Source organism: Struthio camelus, chromosome 3, assembly GCF_040807025.1.
Source record: "Struthio camelus isolate bStrCam1 chromosome 3, bStrCam1.hap1, whole genome shotgun sequence".
NCBI lineage: Eukaryota > Metazoa > Chordata > Aves > Struthioniformes > Struthionidae > Struthio > Struthio camelus.
The window spans coordinates 55,990,126-56,013,541 of NC_090944.1; the positions used below are offsets into that span (position 1 = coordinate 55,990,126).

The 23,416-nt window shown below is 36.4% G+C and overlaps 1 protein-coding gene across 3 annotated transcripts in view; it reads left to right on the top strand.

The window, feature by feature from the left end:
* GRIK2 (glutamate ionotropic receptor kainate type subunit 2) overlaps positions 1–23,416 on the top strand; it is a 424,245-nt gene that overhangs the window by 201,358 nt on the left and 199,471 nt on the right. For all 3 annotated transcript variants that reach the window (XM_068937889.1, XM_068937891.1, XM_068937890.1), the window contains 2 exons: positions 16,074–16,217; positions 20,414–20,521. In XM_068937889.1, the coding sequence (XP_068793990.1) occupies positions 16,074–16,217; positions 20,414–20,521 (252 nt within the window). The remainder of the gene's footprint in view (positions 1–16,073; positions 16,218–20,413; positions 20,522–23,416) is intronic.

A 23,416-nucleotide genomic window follows, 5' to 3' on the forward strand; every position in this document is an offset into this window, starting at 1 on the left:
GACTTCTAAACCATTAAAACTTCATATACATAAAATACATCCATATCATATTTTCTTTATCCTTACTTTGTTTATCTATTTTTATCTATCCTTATTTTCTTTATTCTTATTTTGAACGTCTATGAGCTTTGCTATTTAAGGATTTCAGAGTACTTAAACTTCAGCTAAGCTTTCAGCGCCAAGGTACCTGATGTTCCTGTTAGAAATTATTTAGCTTTCTCTGAAACATCATAATTTGAAACTATACTTAAAATATGTAAGTTTTTGTGGGCAAGCTTATTTGAATAATAATCATTCTGAAATGGCTTTCTTCAGGGGACCATTTTAGAGGATGACCTGGAAAAGCAGTGTCACAAATCAGAACACAACCCTTCAGTCAGTGAATAAGTTCAATTTGTTGTTAATACCTATCATGTTTAAACAGAACAACCTTAAGCTACCTGAATGTGTCTGATGTGTCTAATTCCTTGTCTGTGCCGATGGTAAAGCTGGAGTCAGCAATGTATAAGGTGATTTGATTGTCAGAACTAGCATTATAACATGATAAATTTTTCTTTTTGTGTGAAAAGAAACCCTTAATAAATGGTGAACTTCACTGAAACAAAAGTGATTATACAGTACAATGGAATTTTCTGAGTAGAGGATGAGTGAGCGTTTGGTTGGTACCTCTAATCTTAGGAAATCTGTCTTCAGAGCAGAGAATGATCAAGATTTATATCTAGGAAACTCTGAAATATATTTATTATCAATTATTACACATTTCTGTTGTTTGCATTACAGCAATGATATAGGTGGTTGGATATTGAGTATAGTGGAAAACGTAAGAATTTTTCTGAGTAATTCCCAGGATATCCCTTTCATTTATTCTAAAGAAATCAGTCTATTATTAAATCATGTATTGATGAAGGTGATGAGACTGAGCTAAGATAACATATTTTCTTTTTTGTTCTTTTTTCTGTTGTGTTGTTTTGACTTTTTAGATGACCTGAAGATTGTTTCTTTTACATTTTCCTTGATCACAAAAGTAATTTTTTGTAAGGAACAAAGTTTTTTGGTTCTTTTGGTGAGCAGTGGACGTACTACAGTAAAAAAGAGAAAAGGTAGTGTAAATAAGGTAGCATTGTTTCTCTACAATCTATTCAGTATACAATCTAGTCTGAAAAACTTTATATAACTATTTAGTGAAAGCAATTAAAAACATGGGGTATTTCTATGATGCTTACTTGTTAAAGTTAATTAAACACCTAAAAGTTCTGCATCTTGAGTATGGTTCACCAGGGAGCACGATACTGAGTTAGAACCAGAAGTAGAAGCTGATTCAATTATACAAGAACAATTAGATGTTGCTTTTAGAGAAAATCACTGGCTTTAAGAAGATAGCAATGCAACTGGGAAAAAATATAACATCCTCAGAAAATAGCATGGAATCTTTTACAAGTCTGAGTTGGATTTTTTTTCATTAAAAATAGATAGAGCTTTGTTATTCTAAAACAATGACTAGATATATGTTCACTTATTTGTGAAACTCGTATGACACAATATATAAATATAAGACACATCTTATCTCACAGTAATATATGTATAAAAATGTATATATGCTTATTTAAATTGGCTTAAGCAGGCAGTAAAAATCAAGTATTTTTCAGGGAATAACACGAGAGCGGACTAAAGACTACACAATAAAAAGTACAGAAGACAAAAAAGAGTCTAAAAATGGGTATCTGCTTCAAAAAGGATGCCGTTATTATCTCCTTTCTAGATCTAAATAAAACATCAATTTTCTACATCACAGGCCAGTAATCTTTTTTAATACCTTTTTCCTTGGGTGTTACTAATTTCAAGGAGGCATTCATCTAAAAGCAAGATATTTACAAATTTAGCAAAGACACACAGAATAGCTTAATAAAACTTCTAACAAGGCTGACTGACATAAAGCAGAATTTTGTTGCAAAACAAATATATACTCTTTTATGGGTTAGTTATGTTTTATATTGCTTGATAATTTGTTTTCTTCTGCAAACATGAACTTTGACAAGGCTGCACAGGTATTCATGTTTCTGCTGAGGATATTGAAGTCTGTGTCATTAATTCTATCTAAAAGTAGGAAAATGTAAATGGAGCTTGATGAAAGCAGTAAAAGACAATTTTGTCTCTGTTTCATACTCATGAATATACATTTATTTTTGTCATCTTAGCTACATGAAATATTATGAAACTTACAGAATGCAAAAACAGAATATGTAGAGACTAATTCTTTACTCAGCATTACTTTCTTAATTTTTTGTCAGATATTAAACACATGTTTAGTAGCTGAATTATTCTAACTTCAGGTCTTTCTTCAGTTGATTGCCTAGTTGATTTTTCAGGTGTACTTTCTTGCTGTACATGTTATTGTGTGTGTGTGTGCTGAGTAGGGAATTTTCGTAATTGCTCAAGAAAACATTTAATGTACTCTAAATTATAGAGGGACTTTTCTTGTTATGTGATAAGTCTGAAATAGTGAGCTAGTTTAATAGTATCAGGCAGCTCTTTATTATGGATCTGGTTGATGGAGGTGCAGCGATCACAGTCATATTGATTCTAAGCAGGAGAATAAAAGAAAGAAAATAGATTACCAAATAGTGGCCTTTTGTAACCTTGGTAAGTAGGTGTCTGCTATCTGTGCTTAAGATATATAAAAGAGCAATGTGTTTTTCTAAGCAAGATATAATGTAGCAAATAATACTATAATTTCTAAAGGTCAGCAAAAAAGTTGAGAAGGTACTTCAGATGATTAGCTTTTACCTGGAAAATTTACATGTGTTTTTAAGAATATATAAAGACTTAACTTCATAACACATCTAATTGCCTATTATAAGTGGAGTTCTGCAAATGCTTATGCAGATACATAGCTTTTAGTGTCGCAAGTGGTGTATTGAAAGTCATTTGCTCCTTGGATTAGCAAAGTTTTTCACACATTGGGACATTGCCGTGGTCTTAAGAAATCATGCTGTATATGGTCTTGTCTATTTCTTTTGTTAGCCAGAAGCGGAAAATGAGAGAAAATAAATTTGTAAAAATACCAATATAAAACTATTTTTGTTTTGTCTTTATTTTTTATACAATTAACAGTAGTTTATTCCAGTTAATGGTTTTAGAAACATGTATAATTTTACATGGAAATATTAACATCATCTTCCTTGCTTTGAAAAAGGTAAAACTAGAATCAGTGTACCTCCAAAACTAGACCTCTAGACTTAGATGAAATGAAAATTTTTATTTAAATATTAAAATTTTACAGTAGTAATAACTTAAAGAAAAAAAAGCTTAAGAAACATAAGAAAAACTTAAGGAGAAAAAAAACAGGTACAAATTACTTGCATAAATACCAAAAAGCATCTTTTTGAAAGATAAAGGGATTTGGAAGTGTTCTTCTATGCGAGTTACTCACACCATGTTATAAAAATATAAATTTCAAAATTAATAATAATTAACATTTATTATAAAAAGTAGGAATTCAGCATGGAAGTTACAAGGTGATGAAGGATCTGATGTGGTAAGGAAATGCATAAATTAGATGAATGTATATAAATATAAATAATATATAATGTAAATTAATTTTATAGGGATTATTTTTCTCTTTCCAAGGAATGAAGTGCACTATCCTGAATGCTTGCACAGAGTATGGACAGATAAGCTGTATAATAAATGATTGATTTAAAAATAATGAGAATGAGAAGTTGATGACAAAATTCAGAAAATCAATCACTGTTTACATTACATCAGAACAACAAACATCATAGGATAGAGAGACCAGCTTTGAAAGCACACTGTCATCTAATCAAATGTAACCATTAAAGCAGAAGATAAATTCCTAAACATTGTCAGACCCTTTCTACTTACTCTCTTTTTTAAAATTTTCCTTCATGCTCCTAAGACTTAAGTTTTTGCTTCACAAGAGATGGTGAATGACAATGTGTCCTTGTCACAATACTTAGTTCAAAATTCTCTTGAGTGCCTCAGGATGTATTCTAAATCCTTCACATTTTATTTGCAACAATGATATTCCAATCCCATATCAAAAGTCAAGCCTTCCAACGAACCACAGCTGCTGTTCTTAGTTCAGAAAAAAAACTGTGTTAAAGCTACTTGCTAACTGTATCTCCTGTGTTAATAGCTGGCAAAATTTCAAGTTTTCTGACAATTTCTTTTCCTCTGAGTTAAAATCCAGCTGCTATAGGTGGCTACCTGCCTAACTCATTTTCAGGCACCTTGAGTTCCTCAGCTCCGTAAACAATTTTTCAGGGTACAATGGTAATCTGACTTTATTTCCTGGGACGAAGAAGATAACAAAAAAGAATTCTAATGCTTCAAATATTTATATTAGGAAATATGTGTTTGTTTTTTTTAAGTCAATTAAGAATGCATATCCTTTCCTGCGTAACGACAATGTAATGGTCAGAAAAGTGGTGTCACACTATTCTATGCAATGTTTTTTGTGCTTTTTTTGTGCTCTTTTGTTCCCTTGGCATTTTCTCAAAATTTGTATATTGTTTAATGTTCAGCTTTGCCTTATATCTCTGAAATTTGGGGGTCAAATTAGACATTCAGGCAAAAGAGAAAAACATTTATTTTCTTTTTTATATGATGCAAAATCTCATTTTACCAAAAAATTATGTGACTATATCTTTAATAGAGGTATTTTTAAATTTGTTTGTTGTTCTTATGGCTTTTTCAGTAATAGTAGGAATAAATCATTTAGTTTGCTTTGATGTTAAAACAAATATTTTGATGAGAAGGAAAATAATTTGCTCTGTTTTGCTGGTCATAAATGCATTTCCTACTTAAAATTGCATACACGTAAACAAACACCCTGTTTAAAATTCACTAGGCAGCTAAATGTTAAAAATCTTCTTAACAGCTATATTTTAATGTGTTGATGATTCATCTGAAATATTACCCCATTTTTAAAAAAAAGTTTATGCTAACAGGTTCTTTGATATTTAAAAAAAAATAAATGCCTGTTGTTTATTGCTGATGGCTTGCTGTTGCTCATATTTTGTTCCCAGTTGGAATGCACTTTAGAGGTGAAAACAAAATCTCTACTATTTGTTTAATCGTACCTCAGGGTGGAGTTGGGAATGTGTCAAGAAGTAAGAAAACACCAGCTTTAATAAACATACAATGCAATTTAACAGTTCATAAAACAATAAAATTTAATCCCAGACAGAGAGATTTATTAAATCTCACTCAGCAAAATGGTTTTGTGGGATGTGCGAGCAAGTGAGAATTAAGTGATATGATTTCAGGGGCGATAGACTTTATTACCTGATAAGGGGAGGAACTAGTTTTGCAAGCCGTTTCTTCTTAATTTCATTCACTGGTTATAATTGCCTGGAATAGGAGAGCTTTCTGGGAGCAGAAGAAATATATTCAGTCTTTCAAGTGTGTACATTCTACTACATCTGTCAGGCTTCATCTAATTGAAAGATTTTCTGTAGATGATCTTGTGTAGCAGTTTGTTGAATGATTGTTAATCATTTTTAAATCTAAAAAACCCTTAACCCTCTATCTATCTTTAAGAGAAAATGGCTATGATTTTTTTATCAATGTCTATTTAGAGATACATAAGAAATCTAATGAATCATAGGATCTAAAAAGTTTGCTCTCGATAGCTGCCTTTCTTGCATGCAGTTCTATTTAACATATTCTGCAGTACAGTTTATGTAGGGTTTTTCGGAGTGAGGGTGGGTCTTCAGCTAATTGTATGGCGTACTTCTCAGTGACAGGTTCAAAACCTGCCACTTTGAAACAAACGCTCAATCGTTCTGATGAGAAAAAAAGGGAAGTATGAAACTGCAGAAAGGCCCAGCTAATTGCCACTGCAATGGAAAAAAAACAAGTAGACTTAAAAACAAAAACAACAACAAAAAAGACTATGGGAAAGTAAGATAGGAAGAAATATAAAAGTGACCTGAACTGGCGCTGTCCCATTTACACTGCTGAGTCTGATAATTCTGCCAATAAACTACATCTTTAAATTTCAATTTTGACTTATTTAGGAAGACTTTACTTCCGTGGTGGTGATATGTTTCCAATACACTTTTGTGCACCCTTCTTTTGTGCACACTTCTTGTTCCCAGCCTGTGCTTTTTGCCAGGGCATCCATACTTGTGCACTCTTTAGATTTCCTTTCTTTCCTGCTTTCTGTTTTCCTGAACGATTATTCTCAGTCTTTATTTTGAAGGGCTGAAGAAACAGTATTTTTTTAGTCTCTTTTCTAACATATTTCTCAGTTAGAGGATTCCTTTTTCTGCCATATTCTTCCAGGCTGTTACACCCCTATGAAATAGTATGCTGACTAGTATAACAATGATGTTTTATACAGGCACATGAAAAATACAGTTGTGAAAGCTGGACTGGAGCAATCCCTAAAATAGTACCTAATTCCTGCTGCTGTAATGGACAGCTGAAACACATTCTGCCAAAATCCATCTCTCTTACTACATAAGGAGCATAGAGTGACTGATCTCCCATTTTAGCCATCTTCATTTAGTGCCTTAAGTTAGATTGGATGGATCCAGACAGAAACATGCACATGTGGACAAACACATTTATTTTAAGAACCAGTCTTGTATATCTGTAAAACTGCAAGGTTTAATTCTGTGTGCAGCATGAAACTGAAATCACTTTGCACGCTAAAGTTCACTAAAAAAAAAAATTATATATATGCAAATATATGTACATTTAGGTAGAAGGATTAAGGGAGAGCTGTAGTTAGGCTTTACGGAAAAAGATATTTAGTCCCCATAAGTGAAGCATACTTTTTGGATGAACAATCCTTTTCCTCCTCATTTGGGAAGGATAAAGAGATGTAGCACTGTAGTGTAAGTCACAGCTGCATATGATGTCATGCTATGGGGATGGTAAAACCTCCTTGGCAAAGAGGTAGAAACAATGTCCTGTTAATTCTAGTTACTGGGCACAAAGATGGAACAACTAAGTAAAGGTCAGCGGTTTCAGTTATTCAGGAGGTCAGAGCAGACAATCATAATTGTCTTTGCCATCCCAAATACCTAAAAGTAGAAAAATTTTGTTGTGATTCTCTCTTCTCCAATTTATTTCCTACCTACTTAACTAAGTTAATTAATCAACTGTCCAAGGATTGGACAAGATTTTTCAAAAGAGAATTTCTCACCATACTTTGTTTTATTCCTGTAGCCTTGTGTGCCAGACTTTTGAAGACGCTCGAAACCAAGCGTGCACACCACAATGTTGCTAATGCTACACAAGTATCGTTGTTACTGTGAGTCACTGAAAGGAACCTTCGGTTGCTGTTGCCCACAGGCCTGTGTAGTTCTATCAGGATTATATGCTGCATACTGAAGAGGATGTTTTGGTGAACTTTCGACTTGTTGTCCCAATGTAGATTTACCACATTTTGGGTTGATGAATGCTTTTTTTGTTACCTAATTGTCCTGAAATCATTCTTAACCTGAACCAGGTTAAGGTAAAATAAAAACATTTATTTGTAGTATCCTAAACAGAAAATACAATTGGAAATCTTTAAGAAAAAAGAATTGATACCTGATCTACTAACATTAGGTTAACTTGGAAAGGTCTCTCTTTCTACCAAGCTAGTTTGCTGTATTGGCTTGCTGTAGACTTTCATTAAAATTTCATTAGCTTTCAGATACGTGTATATACCTTATGTCTTAGGTCACATCCATTAGAGAAAAATCTTTTCTTGTTAGAGAGGGCATGGTGGAATTTAACTTTTACAGCTAATTTCTTGCCTAAATCTTTCTGGGTGTCCAGAAGGACTTTATTCCTGAATCTGGTTTACAATATGAAATGTAAAGCCATTCGTTGAAACCTGTGTTTTGTCAAGCTGTATATTCATAACTCTATAGATTAAAAAAAGGGGGGCTTAAGTGTATATTATTATATGCTCCTCAGTGAAGATAGGCATGATGACAATCACTTTGTGGTTGTTCAATGAGTATGGCATGATTTACCCTCACATCTTTCTTTTAAGTGTTCTTAAGACATTGATGACCTTACAGTAATGCAAAATTTTTTTAAAAATAGTTTGATTCTGTCTAGTAGTAGACTAGTAAGGATTAAAACCAAGCCATTAAAGAGTAAAACCAAATCTATATTTACTTTGATCTTCAAATTTTCCTGTGCTGTATGTATATGGAGAAAGACATTACATTCTTGTACCTTATAGTCACAGAGCCATGTGGTCCCAAATAGTTCATATTACTGAAAATATTTGTGATATGCATATTTCTTTCTGACTGTTCTTTAGGTTTTATATGCCTTGGCCTATATTTTGTTATATGATTAAACATAAACCCTTTTATTCTTGTGTCTGTTGAATCAAAACTTTGACTTTGTTTCATACTTCTGATAAATTATACTTGTTCTCTTTTGCTATAGGTATGTCTGGAACCTCATGGAAATTCTTAAACATGATCAGTTTGCACTTTATTATTATAATTACTTATTATAGAAAATTATCTCTCATCTGAATAAAAATAATGTAACATTTTAGGAACTACATTTCAAACATTGACTGAGCATAAGCCAGAAGCAATGGAATTTATGTGTGGCCCATTAACCATAAACTGTAACGGCCACAAGTAAAATAACAGTAAATAGATTCATGGAGTTTTGTCATTCTGCTAGTATGCTTCCTGAGAAATCATTTCTGAAATGGGAAAATATTTCAGATCTAGTGTTTAAATTACCATTGTACAGTGCATGAATAGTTAGATGCTGCTTTCTCTTTCTCTTCTGATTCAGCCATTCTTTGCTTAATATCAGGCCTGAAAAAGTGAAAAAAAATTGACTTTCTTCAATACCCGTCTCTGTTCCTGGACCTTGCTGGGAAATGGCTGTTTTAAGTGTAGCTTTGAAATACCCTGTAATTTTGGAGGCAGCTGGTTGAGGATATGGGTAAATCAAGCTTCTAGTAGCATAATGGTATTGGTGCCTAATTGTATGAGAATTTTGAGGAAAAACAAGTTCCAATGCCACCAGTTAGTTTGTTCTGTGGGGTAAACTCACATTGTCCTAGCATAGTCCAAAATCTGGTCCTTGTAATTTTCTGACCAGGCAACAGTAAATAGACTCTATAACACAGAAGTACAGACTTTTATAAGTACATCTTAGCTTATCTTTGTAGGTATGCTATGATAGTTTCTGTAGTTTATTTTCAGTATTTTTTTAAAGGCAACTTTGTCATTTTCTGAGTAAACAGGACAGCTTTCAGGAAGAATAACAGGCAGTGTTAATAATGAGGGCCCTTCTGCACTGTAAGTGGTCCCCCCTTCCTGACTTCCGAGTGTTGTCAGATTTTGCTTATATCTTTGTGCTCATATATTTTTCCTGATTTCTTTAAAAGAAAAGAGGTAGCTAGCTTGTGTGATAAAATTAGTCTTCAAAAGAAAAATTTTTAAAAATTGCTTCACTTGGGCCTACTTTTGTTCACTGTACTCACAGTAAAAATAATGTAGAAAACCAGACTAATACAGGAAGAAAATGAAAAGTTGTTGGGAGGGAGCATCGATAAGCAGAACAAAAAGGAGAATGTTTTGTTTATTTATGTACTATGCCATTTATTCAAGGTTTTGTGATTAACTCTTTTGTATTATGTGTTAAATTAATAGACACTAAAACAACTTTAGGAAGAAAAAAAGTAATTATCAATGGAAAATTATTTATTAGCTGGCTAAGGAGGTTGATTGTGGGATTTTGTTGAGGGCATTGAAATGAGTAAGTAGGCCATTCTGAATCCTTATTGTTCAGTTCATCCTAAACAATGTAGTTATTTCTGCAGAAAATGCTATTCTACTGGGGAGGGAAGGGCTATTACTAAGCTGGTCTACTCTTTGTACTGCCAGTACCACTTCTTGCTGAGTCTGGTAGACCAAAGAAACAGAGTGTTGTTCTTCCCTGCAATTCTACTGTCTCCTCCCTTCCCCATAAAAGTGACTAGAAATAAGTCTTGGGAGTTGGGAAAATGCGGAGTTTGCATCCAGTTCTATCCAAGGCATTACTATTTTGTAAGAAATAAAATTCTGCCTATAAGGGCCAGTGGAAAATTCAGTTCTCCTTGGAACACATCCTGTCTGGTGTATTTCCTCTCCTTTTACCAAAGGGAGAACGTAACATTCCCAATGTACTTTAAACTAGCAGAAGGATACATAAGATAAATAGAAGTTCAAAGAGGTAATCTTGTTTCAATATGAAATGAGCATGTTAACATTTTGAACCAGTGACCGCAGTCAATTTGTACTAGATGCTATGGTCTGAGATGGCTATCTGTGTAGCTAATGGAAATTCTGTACCATATTTTCAGTCAGTATCAATCTCAATAGTATATTATGAAATAGGTTGTAACATAATACCTTAAAGACACCGTGTGAATTACTTTTAACAGATTTAAATGTTTTCAAGGACTTTATTAAAAAAAAAAAAAAAAAGGACAGTGTTCTTTAATGCATTTATCTGAATCCTTTTATCATGGTTACCTAGGAAACAAATGCAGATAAACACTTGCTAGCATTTAGATTCCATTTTATGCCATATTGATGTAGCTCATAAAGCCACGATTGAAAACAGCTTAAGCCTCATTTTAGTTGATGTGCAGAGTTCATCAGAATACACCAGTGGCCATCAGACACTAGGCAAAACCCTTTGAGCAGTTTGGCCTCTTGAATGCGGTGGGGCTTCCTCTCAAAGAGCAGCATTGGACCTTTTAGAGGTAGAAAGAGAGAAGTATCTTGAATAGAATAGCATAAGCATATTTTACCAATCAGGTGAAAAATTTTGGCTTGTGCAATGTCATACTTGATGTGAAGTATACAGAGTGGCTTCCCTTGCTGTTTTTAGTGAGTTAAAGAGCTTTCACATAGACCTGACTCAGGAATCAAAATATTATGTTTTAAAATTTGGCTTTGTTTTGCACAGAACATTTTGTTTCTTAAATATCAAAACATCTTAACTGACTGTTTTTTTTTAAACTTTGTTATAGTGGTCCACTTCTGCAGCTCCTTTTCTACAAGAAAAATACCCCTCATAGTCGCTGAAAAAAACTAACAGAATAAAGATTGCAATTATGAGATCCTATGTGTCACAGATTTATAAATACCAAATCTTCTGATCTAATTAAAATAAACTGCTAACATTGCAATTGACTTCTCTATATCTTGGATCCACATTAGATCGAATAATAAAGAAGTAAAAGTAAATGTATTAAGCTTGTCTATTCCACTGGCTTATTTCATATGTCATTCAACATAGAAAACTTCTTGGTGATTTCAAGTACTTCTCAATCCTCCTTTTAAACAGAAGATTATATTTCGTTGCAAACTTTTATTACTGATTAATTTAATTAAGGGGAAAACAATTAAATTAATTTAACATTTAATTGAAAACCTGAAGGTTTTTTCCTGCTTTCCAGCTGTTTTTAATTATCTGTATTTGAGTAATTAAAAGTTCTTCCAGATCATGCCTACGTAACAGCTCAATTTTTTAAAATTTGTAGATTATACGGAAGACTACAGTTTGTTATAATGAAAGCTGAAATATAATTTTTCTACTTGAGAAGCATAATTCTTCTTGAGAAGTGGGTTCTTCTGACTTCGCTAACAAAGTAACACAATTAGCCTAGAAATCCTTCATCCTAAATTAATGTTAGACATGAATGCATAATAAAAATGATTTTTTTTAAAAAATAGAATGTATCTTTTTGCAATTTAGAGACAATTCTGGAGCGCTCAGATATGAACAATGGTGAAGTGGTTAATTGGTATGTCAAATCCTCATGTACCTGGCTGGAGGTAAATGGAAATGTAATACAAAAACATTTCTTTTGTGCCGTTAAGGTGCATAAACAAGTCATGATTTGATAACATCATTAAATGTTGAATCTACAACTTTTTTTTTAATCTTAATTGTTAATTAGGCAAAGACTTTTCCAAAAGCACCTGGTAAATTTGTTCAGTCATGTATCAAATGGCATCGATGAACTCTGATGTACTTACTGTAAGTCTGAAGCTGGTTGTGAAGATCACGATGCCTCTGTGCCACTATCTTGCATTTATCTACATATCTGACTGTGAGCCTTTCCTCTCACTTTGGGAAGGACCTAACTCTCACGCTCCTGCTATAGTGCATAAGCTGCTCATTTGGTTTTCACATTGCCAGCTGGTTCTTCTCTAAGCTGCCAGCCATGCTTGAGGTCACTAAAAATCATACCTTTTGGATGCTAGAAGGGCAGAAAAACTTAGCAGAGAAGCAGCTTGTCAGTTCCGTTATGTGGGAAAGATTTCTTCCTGACTGAGATCCAGGCTATAGTGGTTTTCTCATGCATCTACTTCACCTGTCTAAGTTGGAAACCAGTAAAAAATATTCCCTTGGTGTCCTTCACCCTGCCCCTCAAAACCAAAATCCTCCACTACAATACTGATTAACCAAGACATGACAAGTATGTGACAAAAATCACAGCATATTCCTGTTAGAGTTTATCCTTTGCCCTTGACCTCTTTGGGAGAGGTTGGATATGAAGAAGGAAAAGACCATATCTTCCTCTGAGAAGCTCTGAGGAAAAGTACTAGATTCTTTCTCTAATAATAAACTCTGTTTAGCTTCACTACACTAACTCTGGCTCCACAAGAGTCCTTCCACAGTGAAATGAGAGTGTCTGCATGAAATCTGTTAGACAGCACTTAGCAAATAGAACTCGCCAGTGATTAGTGCTATTATAGAAACACATGTAATTAGAAGAGGCAAACGCAACACCCACAGTAAGACAAGAGGTAAAGGAATGACAGAACAGTACTGAGAAGAAATGTGTGGTATCCAGCTGAGTTTGGGATAAAAATCAAACACAAATATTGATACTTTCTGTCTAGCTGAGATAACGTTGTAACTGAGATCACTTTTCTACCAATAGATGGAAAATGTCTGCTTTTTGGTTTGGAGAATTCATCTAGTTGCTATTTTTTCCTCATGTTTTACTAATTCTTTCAGTCACCAGGAGAGAGGGTATACTAGGTAATTTTGTAAATGCACAAATGCAGTGATAGGAAAAAAATAAGCTGTTATTATCTCTGAGTGCTAAAATCTTTCTTGCTATGTCACAGACTCAGGTGAAAGAGAGACTTGTGGTCACTGACATCTGTTATCTGACATCTTTGCCAGCTAAATCGATCTCATTCTATTTCAGTTCAATAGAAAGCTTTTGTAGTTCCTGTAGGGTTTTGTGTGTGTGTGTGTGTGTAGACATACAAGAGACAGTGTAATAAGCAGTATTTTAGATGAGTTTACCTGAATTCAAAAAAGTCATCATAAAGCGTTCTACTAAGTAGGACTGTGAAAAGAAAAAAAAAGGAGATCAAAAACTGTACGAAGAAATATTTGTGAAGTAAAATATAATCTTTAAAAGGTTTAGACAAGTTAATGAGAAAGTATGAAATTCATTTTTCAATAAGATGATTAAATTCTTGTATTATGTGTGCATCAGTGAATGGCAACACTGTAGCAGGTTCCTATCTGAAATTCAAGAAAAATATATTTTCCCCAAATTCCTACCTCTTCTTCCTTCCAGTCTGCCAATCTCTATTTAGATAAAGAATCCTAAAAATATAATTAGGGACAGATCTTCCCTGCACCCTAAAGAGTCTATTGCTGAAACCTGCAGCATTTTCTATACTACAAAACATAGTTCCTCTAGTGTGACTTAAGGAAAAGAAAGCTGTACAAAGGGCAGCAAAAGACTAAAAAGCTTAGGAAGCTTAATGCATGAGGGTGAAGAGCTAGACCAATTGTTCCTTCTGTCTCTCAGATGAAAGGTAAAGGGACCAACCAAGAGGACCCCAGCCTGCAAATTCAAACATGTATTTATATTCTTCTCTGAGATCTGTGGGTTTTTTTATTTTAGCAATTAAATCAGTGATTTTGCACCCAGAGAGGTGAGCCCAGTATTAAATCACTAAACCAATATAATTTTAGCATATGGTTCTATCTGTCTTTTTTCAGTGCAAACATTTAAGCATACATGTAACTTAGTCTTACTGTAGGAGGACTGTGGAATCTGAGCCTATGTAAATACTGGTTTTATCCTGTAGCATCTAAAAATCAAGTAAGACTTTCGGATGCTAACCAATGATTAGTATATGTTGTACATGCTTAAAAGAAGTACAATCTGATTTAGAGTTATTGCCAGTGAAGCAATATTCATCAGTCAAGTATGAAAAATATTATCAGAATTCAGATTACTTCTAAACCTTCAGTGACTTTTCTAATGCTTTCACTTTAGTTGACTCTCTTGTCATCCTACACATTTCCAGCTCAGTGGCTTAAAGAATTTGACAAAAAGCCATGTTGCTCTGCATCTGGCATAACGTCCACTTGATTCCTGCTGGTGATTGGTATAAGTTATATGTCTAAATTTATATCTAATTAATCAGTTAATGCTGATTTTGAATTTCTGATTGCTTCTTTATGGTCTGCTTGTGCTAAAGTCTTCCAGCAATTCCAATTTGCTTTCATTGTTGCAGAGGCTACAGTTTTAGAAATAAAGCTGATAAATAAAAAAAAAAAACACACTATTTGCATTTCTGAGCCAAATTAATGTGTTGTACTTACTTTATAGTTTCTTTAAAAATTGCAGTCTGGACTCCAACTTCTGCTAAGTACAGTGACTAGAATATTAAGTGTTCTATGATGCTTACTCAGCATGTCATTCCAGCTTCAGAGAGTTTCATTGCCTCCTTGTCAGATATCAGTTTGCCTTAAAAGCACTTTAATGCCTTAAAGATAATGAATAATTTGGCAGCAAAAGATTTGCTGGCTGAGTCTCTGGATAAGCTGCTTGATGTGTGAGATCATCAAAACCTATTGTACTGGCTATTAGAAAATTAGGATTCATTTCTATTTAAATTTTGAAATCTCTCCTTGGGAGATCCATTTACATGTAAGAGTATATTTTCCCCTTTAACAATAGCTTATGGCCTATAGTGGTAGCACACTTCTGCATTTTTATGTTTAGTTTTATTGTAAAGTGTCTTGGGATGCATTTGCATGAAAGGCACTATATAAGCTCATTTTGTATTGTGTTGTATTGTGTTGTGACAAGTGCAGTAATCTCCAGGTTTCCTATCCATTAAAGAAGTAATTTCACAGCTCACTAATTATGTGAATGAGAAGGGGAAATAGGTCCTTTTTCTGCAAGGTATGCTGAGCAAATGGCATAGAGTTCATTTCCACCAGATGAGTCTAAGGTCCTCTCTTACTTTTGGTTCCAGGCTTGCCTCTGTTTATCAAACAGAATAGGAAAGATGCATCATGTTTTTCGTACAGTGTGACAGCATGTACTGAGAGCTAGTCTCAGTCCTGTGCTAATATAATGTTAGTAAGCATGTACCGGGTCTAAACAGCTTATTTATTTAGAGTGGGACATGGAAATGATTAAAATGAGTGTGCATTGCAATCCAACTCTAATTTGCCTCCAATTTGTGGAAGATATTGATTAGGTCAGTCCTAGGGATTTAAACTGATACCCTAAACAGTGATTAATGAATCAGTTAAGCACCTTTGGGATTGTATCTAGTCTGTAATTCTAAAACAGGAAAACATTAGTCTTTTCTTATCCTGTGTATTTTCCTTCCTAGACAAGGTCTTGCTACCTTGCTAATCTACTTTTTTTTCCTCCTTACTCATGGGAATAACCGATTTGACTCAAACACACATATAGTGATTTATATAGCTCCCTAACATACTGCTTTTAAAAAATAACAAACAAGTCTTCAGAGATACCGGTGTACTGCTGTGATCCTGAAAAGTTGGTAATTGGGCCCTTATTTCAAGATTAAAAAGAAAAAAGCTGAGACTGAATGTCCTGATATCTTTGTTGCAGGGTTTGGGAATAAGGCTGTATTTGACAGTGCTACGCAAGCAGTCATATCATTTTCTCCCTAGAATGTAATGAGCAGTGGTACATTTTTTTTTCCCTCCTCTCACTGCTGGTCTGTCATGTGCTTTCATTTTTGTTCATGGCACTGATTTCATTCTAATTTCAGACGGATGCAGCTCTAATGTATGATGCAGTTCATGTCGTGTCAGTGGCTGTCCAGCAGTTCCCACAGATGACTGTCAGTTCGCTACAGTGTAATCGGCACAAACCATGGCGCTTTGGGACCCGCTTTATGAGTCTCATTAAGGAGGTATGTCACTAGTAAAATATGTTCTACTTTCTCACTTTCCTTTTTCCCGACTTCCATTTTCTTTTGTTCCCACTCTGCTTTAATTCAGTCTTTTTTTTTTTTCAGCAAGTGGGACACTCAGCTTGTTATGTGTAAAGAGCCAAGCAGTGAGAGAGCAGGCAAGACAGCATTTATATTTGAAAACAGGTCTTCCTGAAGTATTAGTTGGAACAAAGTGTGTATTACAAATAAACATAAAAGGGTGAACTAACTACATTATAAATAAAACTTTTTTTGTATATAGTTGTGGATTTATTTGGAATATTCATGGCATAAAAACAGAACAAAGCAAAAAGCTCCAAACCATAGACCTAATAATGAAACATTCAGCAACCAAATACTAGCATAGGATCAAAGGGGCTGAGAGCAAAATTTACACTCTTGTTTTAATTTTCATTTGTTCACTATGGTGAATATATACATATATATATATATATGGTATTAATTTCTTTGTGTACTGTTTAGATACTGCCTATCATAAATGTCCTGATTTAGCATTATTAACTTACTGTAATTTGGTCTAAAAAGTGATTTAAAGTAAAGCTAGTTTAATGTTTAGATGATTTAAGGTGCTAAAGGTCAATACTGTACAGTACTCAAATCTATTATACTGTAAGTAGCTACTAGTATGATAGTTCTAATTCCAGGTATGCAAAATGTTGTAGTAAAGATAAATATTTGCAGTGGAGCATAATCCTTTTTTTAATATTGATTCTGTTTAAGATGATAATTTTGTCTTTCATATTTCCTCCTCTACTATGGCTTAAAAATCAGGTTAAGTTATAAAAAAATAGGATATTGTACTTTATTAAAAGTAAGGAATCAGCTCTGGAAGACTAGCTCAGTGACCTCAATGTTTTCTGTCTCAGTGTGTTTTCAGGGGACTCAAAATCTTGCAAAAGTTAGCCCTTACTTGCATGAAATGTCCTAACACAAAAATGAAATCCAGCATTTATGAGAGCGGGATTGGAGATGAAGGGAAGGAACAAAAGTGGAAAAGCATCAGTGTTGGAGGAATGAAAATGAAACAAATTTTGTCTCACTTAGTAAGAAGAGTCTATTGTCTAACATGGAAAGCTATTAAAAATTTGTCTGTGAAGATTAAAGAAAGTTTGGTTTAACTAGCAAAAAGTAAATAAGAAATACTGGCTCTCTGAAATGCCTGTATACCAATGCACGCAGCATGGGGAATAAACAGGAAGAGTTAGAGATCTGTGTGTAGTCGCAGGGCCGTGATCTCATTGCAGTGACAGAGACACGGTGGGATAGTTCACATGACTGGGATGCTGTCATGGATGGCTACGTGCTTTTTAGGAAAGACAGGCCAGGAAGGCGAGGTGGTGGAGTTGCTCTTTATGTGAGGGAGCAGCTAGAATGTATGGAGCTCTGCCTCAGGGTGGATGAAGAGCAAGTGGAGAGCCTATGGGTAAGGATTAAAGGGCAGGGTAACATGGGTGACACTGTTGTGGGGGTCTACTACAGGCCACCTGACCAGGAGGAAGTCATCGATGAGGCTTTCTACCGACAGCTGGAAGTAGCCTCACGATCACAGGCCCTGGTTCTCATGGGAGACTTCAACCACCCTGACATCTGCTGGGAAGACAGCACAGCTAGGCACAAACAGTCAAAGAGGTTCCTGCAAAGCATTGATGATCATTTCTTGACTCAGGTGGTGGAGACACCAATGAGGAGAGGTGCAATGCTAGACCTTGTACTAACGAACAAAGAAGGTCTAGTTGGAGATGTGAAGGTTGGGGGCAGCCTTGGCTGCAGTGACCATGAGAGGGTGGAGTTCAGGATCCTACGAGGAGGGAGCAGGGCAATGGGTAGGATTGCAACCCTGGACTTCAGGAGAGCTGACTTTGGCCTCTTCAGGGACCTGCTTAGGGGAATCTCATGGGGTAGGGCCCTAGAAGGAAGAGGGGTCCAAGAAAGCTGGTTCATATTCAAGCATCACCTCTTCCAGGCTCAAGAGCAGTGCATCCCTCTAAGGAAGAAGTCGAGCAAAGCGGGCAGGAGACCTGCATGGCTGAGCAAGGAACTCCTGGCCAAACTCCAGCAGAAGAAGGAAGTGTACAGAATGTGGAAAAGGGGACAGGCCACTGGGGAGGAATACAGGGACGTTGTCAGAGTGTGCAGGGATGCGACAAGGAAGGCTAAAGCCCAGTTGGAATTAAATCTGGCAAGGGATGTCAAGGACAACAAGAAGGCCTTCTTCAAATACATCAATAGCAAAAGGAAGACTAGGGAAAACGTGGGCCCGCTGCTGAATGGGGCGGGTGCCCTGGTGACGAAGGATACAGAGAAGGCAGAGTTATTGAATGCTGCCTTTGTTTCAGTGTTCACTGCTAAGGCCAGCCCTCAGGAATTCCAGACCTTGGAGACAAGAGAGGAAGGCTGGAGAAAGGAAGACTCTCCCTTGGTAGAGGAGGATCAGGTTAGAGATCTTTTGTCCAAACCTGACATCCATAAATCCATGGGCCCCGATGGGATGCACCCACGAGTGCTGAGGGAGCTGGCGGATGTTATCGCTAGGCCACTCTCCATCATCTTGGAAAGGTCCTGGAGATCAGGAGAGATACCTGAGGGCTGGAAGAAAGCCAATGTCACCCCAGTCTTCCAAAAGGGCAAGAAGGAGGAGCCAGGAAACTACAGGCCTGTCAGCATCACCTCCAGCCCTGGAAAGGCGATGGAACAGCTCCTCCTGGAGGTCCTCACTAAGCATCTGGAGGACCAGAAGGTGATCAGGAGTAGTCAGCATGGATTCACCAAAGGGAAAACATGCTTGACCAATCTGATAGCCTTCTCTGATGGAATGACTGGCTGGGTAGATGAGGGCAGAGCAGTGGCTGTTGTCTGCCTGGACTTCAGCAAGGCTTTGGACACTGTCTCCCATCACATCCTCCTAGGTAAGCTCAGGAAGTGTGGGCTAGACGAGTGGAGGGTGAGGTGGCTTGAGAACTGGCTGGATGGCCGAGCTCAGAGGGTTGTGGTGAATGGCGCAGAGTCAAGTTGGAGGCCTGTGGCTAGTGGTGTCCCCCAGCGGTCAGTCCTGGGTCCAGTCTTGTTCAATGTATTCATCAGTGACCTGGAGGAAGGGACAGAGTGCACCCTCAGCAAGTTTGCTGATGATCCTAAACTGGGGGGAGTGGCTGACACACCAGAGGGCTGTGCTGCCATTCAGAGGGACCTGGACAGGCTGGAGAGGTGGGCGGAGAGGAACCTACTGCAGTTCAACAAAGGCAAGTGCAAGGTCCTGCACGTAGGCAGGAATAACCCCAGGCACCAGTCCAGGCTGGGGGTTGACCTGCTGGAAAGCAGCTCTGCAGAGAAGGACTTGGGAGTCCTGGTGGACGTCAGCAAGTTAAGCATGGGCCAGCAATACACCCTTGTGGCCAGGAGGGCCAATGGTATCCTGAGCTACATAAGGAAGAGTGTTGCCAGCAGGTGGAGGGAGGTGATCCTGCCCCTCTACTCAGCCCTGGGGAGGCCTCCCCTGGAGTGCTGGGTCCAGTTCTGGGCTCCCCAGGACAAGAGAGACATGGCACTACTGGAGACAGTCCAGCGGAGGGCTACCAAGATGATTAGAGGGCTGGAGCACCTCCCCTATGAAGAAAGACTGCAAGAGCTCGGCCTCCTCAGTCTGGAGAAGAGAAGACTGAGAGGCGATCTCATCAACGTGTACAAGTATCTGAAGGGGGAGTGTCAAGAGGATGAGGCCAGCCTCTTCTCCGTGGTGCCCAGCAACAGGACAAGAGGCAATGGGCAGAAACTGAACCACAGGAAGTTCCATCTGAACCTGAGAAAAAAGTTCCTCACTGTGAGGGTGACAGAGCATTGGACCAGGTTGCCCAGAGAGGTGGTGGAGTCTCCTTCCCTGGAGATATTCAAAACCCGCCTGTATGTGATCCTGGGAAATATGCTCTAGGTGACCCTGCTGGAGCGGGGAGGTTGGACTAGATGATCTCCAGAGGTCCCTTCCAACCTAAACGATTCTGTGATTCTGTGATACTTTTTAAAAATCTACCACAAGGTAAATTATTTAGACAGAATGAATAATTAATGGTTCCCATTTGACAGAAATAAAATTTGTTCTTTTTGGGGAGAGGGAAGGGAATAGTATTTATTTATGGAAATTGTTTTTTCTTTCCTCATAGGCCCATTGGGAAGGCCTCACAGGCAGGATAACTTTCAACAAAACTAATGGCTTAAGGACAGATTTTGATTTAGATGTAATCAGCCTTAAGGAAGAAGGTCTTGAAAAGGTATGTAGGATGTTTACCTGGAAAGTGATGTGAAACATTAAAAAAAAATTCACAAAAGAAACTTAAATTCTTTTCCCTGGATAAAATGCTATTTACAGTAAAATCAAATTGTATACTGAGAATAAATTTGTGCTTTTAAGAGGATCATGTTTTAGAAATAATCTTGATACAAAATCTCTTTTTTCAAAAGAGAGTAAAACATCAGTTTTGACAACTTAAATATTTGGTGAGATACATTTATCCTAGTGATGCCTTTGCAAGCTAAGGTCTCATTAAAATTAAAGAGCTCTGGATTTTTCTCTTACTATTATTGTGTGTATCCACCAGAAGACTATAAATGTCATTATGAAACAAATTGCAAAAAATAAGTAGTGGCATTACTTCTGTTATTCAGAAATATATGGGAGACAGGATCTATAGTTAACCCCCAAGTGGCTCATTGGTTCTGGATACTTTTGAAAATATGGCTATACATTAAGGTGTTTGATTTCAAAGGACGTTCTTAGCCTATGGACCTTTTGAGTAGATGTCTTCATAGTGTGTGACTGTCTTCATGGAAGTCCATAACAAAGGGATAAACAGTGTTTAATTCAGCCAAATTTCAGAGTGTTAAATGATCTACATGTACCTGCCAGCCTCATTCCTCTTCATGTATCAAGTTTTCCTCTGCAGAAATGGAAGTGGCATGCTAAGTCCCCAGGCACTCATACTTGAATGTTTGGGACCAGAAAATTTGGGATGTTTGGATTCAGAAAATTTGTCTTGCAATGAAGACAGACCTGAGGGAGAGCACATTAGATGAATGCTGAGAACAACTTGAAAAGCAAACTTTTTATAGGTACCTACTTAAAGATATTTTTGGGAAATAATATTTAAAAATGATTGAAGATAGCGCAAACAGGTTTTCATCCTAGCACTCTAGATCATAGAGATAACACTCATCAGAAAAAATAAATAAGGAGTTTAATAAGAACTTTTAAATTGAGACTCCATATAAAGGCATTTTAATATACAGGGTTTCAAGAAAAGCTTTTATGTGTTACATGAAACTGTATCCATTCTCAGCCCATACCTACCTTCAAAGAGAGAAGTCTTCTAATAAAAGCTGTTATTCTGATGTGTGAAGATTAGCAGCTCCTTAACTGTGTGCAGCTTCTAGACAGATCCTTAGATTCAAGAGAACCTGGACGAGAATGAAAAGCTAGTACTGGAAACGTGCATTAAAATACTTTATCTTCACTTTATGTTGAGTTTAGGTTTAGTGGTGATTCCAATCCTATCATCTATCCTCATGTGTGAACCTGTGGGTATGTGTGTTTATATTTTCTTTGCATCTTTTTAACTCAGGAAGAATCACATGATATAAAACAAAATGAAACAAAATAGCTATTTTTTAGCTATTTTCTGTGTTTTAAAAGGGAACTGTTACTCTTTTCTTGGAATACAAAGTTCTGATTAGTAAGTGGCACTAAAAAAATTAAGGAAAAAGAGCCTAACAGGCTTGTATGTCTTCTGCTGTCAGATTTTCTTCTACAGAGATGGAGTGAGAAATCCAGGGATTGAGAAGGGGCTCTTTTTGTGTAGCCTAATATTGGCTCTATTTGAACTAAGGGCTCTGGGAGCACATACATATCTTTCGCCTAGCTACATGACTCCATGATGATCTAAGCCCAGATCATTCTCCTCCTCTTCTCCTACCATGCTGCCATGGAGAGGAAGCGCAGGAATCTGCAGGGTTTCTCTCATTGTTAGTGTCAGCGAACAAAGGTTCTGTACATGCCACAGTTTGCATCTGCCCTGCAGTTTGTGTTTAGCCACCGTATCCAGTATTCTGTAAGCCCTTCGTCTTCAGATAAAGCTTTAGCAGGTGTTGCTCCAAGTAATATTGTCCCCACACATGCGAAGGAAAACTTAGGGAAGTCACCATGCTGCGGGATTGCATTTCCTTTTTTTTCTTATGTATAATTGAATAGAGAAGTTAATGTAAACAATATATTTTTCTGAAACCTATTTCTCCAATACCCATTTTAGGATATTATTTCTCTTACTAGGAAAATTTCCAAAAAGCTCATAATCCGTGAACTTGCTTTGCCGTGTTAAAGTAGGTAACAACGTTTCTGAAAATGTCCAGTGGCAAACCTGTAACTGAAGAACTGAACTATTTTTAAAAACATTTGGCAACAGATTGATAGTAAAGAGTCTTCCCATGAGTATTCCATGATGGAAGTACTGGGATTAAGAAAAAAAAGAAAGATTATAAAGCTGTGATTAGATTTGCAAAGCTAGTTGTTTGTGTATGAGTAGAATAGGTGCAATGCAGCCTGTCTTCCTTACTGGAAATAAAATTGGAAGGATACATGGTGTAGGAGTAGCTAAATGAGTCAGTAGTGGCTGCAAAGTCTAAATGTAAATAAATGACAAAAGAGGAAAACTGAAGAAAATGAGGAAAGGAAGTCTCTGGAATCCAGAATGGCTTTAAAGACACTGGATGGCATATGAGAACCATCAAGCAGTATGAGTTTTCTGGAAAATAAAATTCTGACAATGTACTTAATTTCTTTTTTGGCAGAAGTGTAAAATAAATTAATTAATGAAATGCAGACAATGCAATATATTTGCATTTCAGTAACATATTTGATACTACTTTGCAATCTTATTAAAAAAAAGAGTTGGCTTTGTTAACTTTCTGGGTTGACTGGAACTGCATAAGGGATATTCACTGGGCTAAAGACATGGTATCTGCCATCTGGATCTGTATTATGTATGCTTTTATTTTGCTATCAGTTTGATATGAAAGTAGAAACACAACAACATTTAAATTTAATTCTCAATTGACAGTATATTAGGAGATATGAACACCCGTGAAAATATAAAAATAAAATGAAAGGATCTACA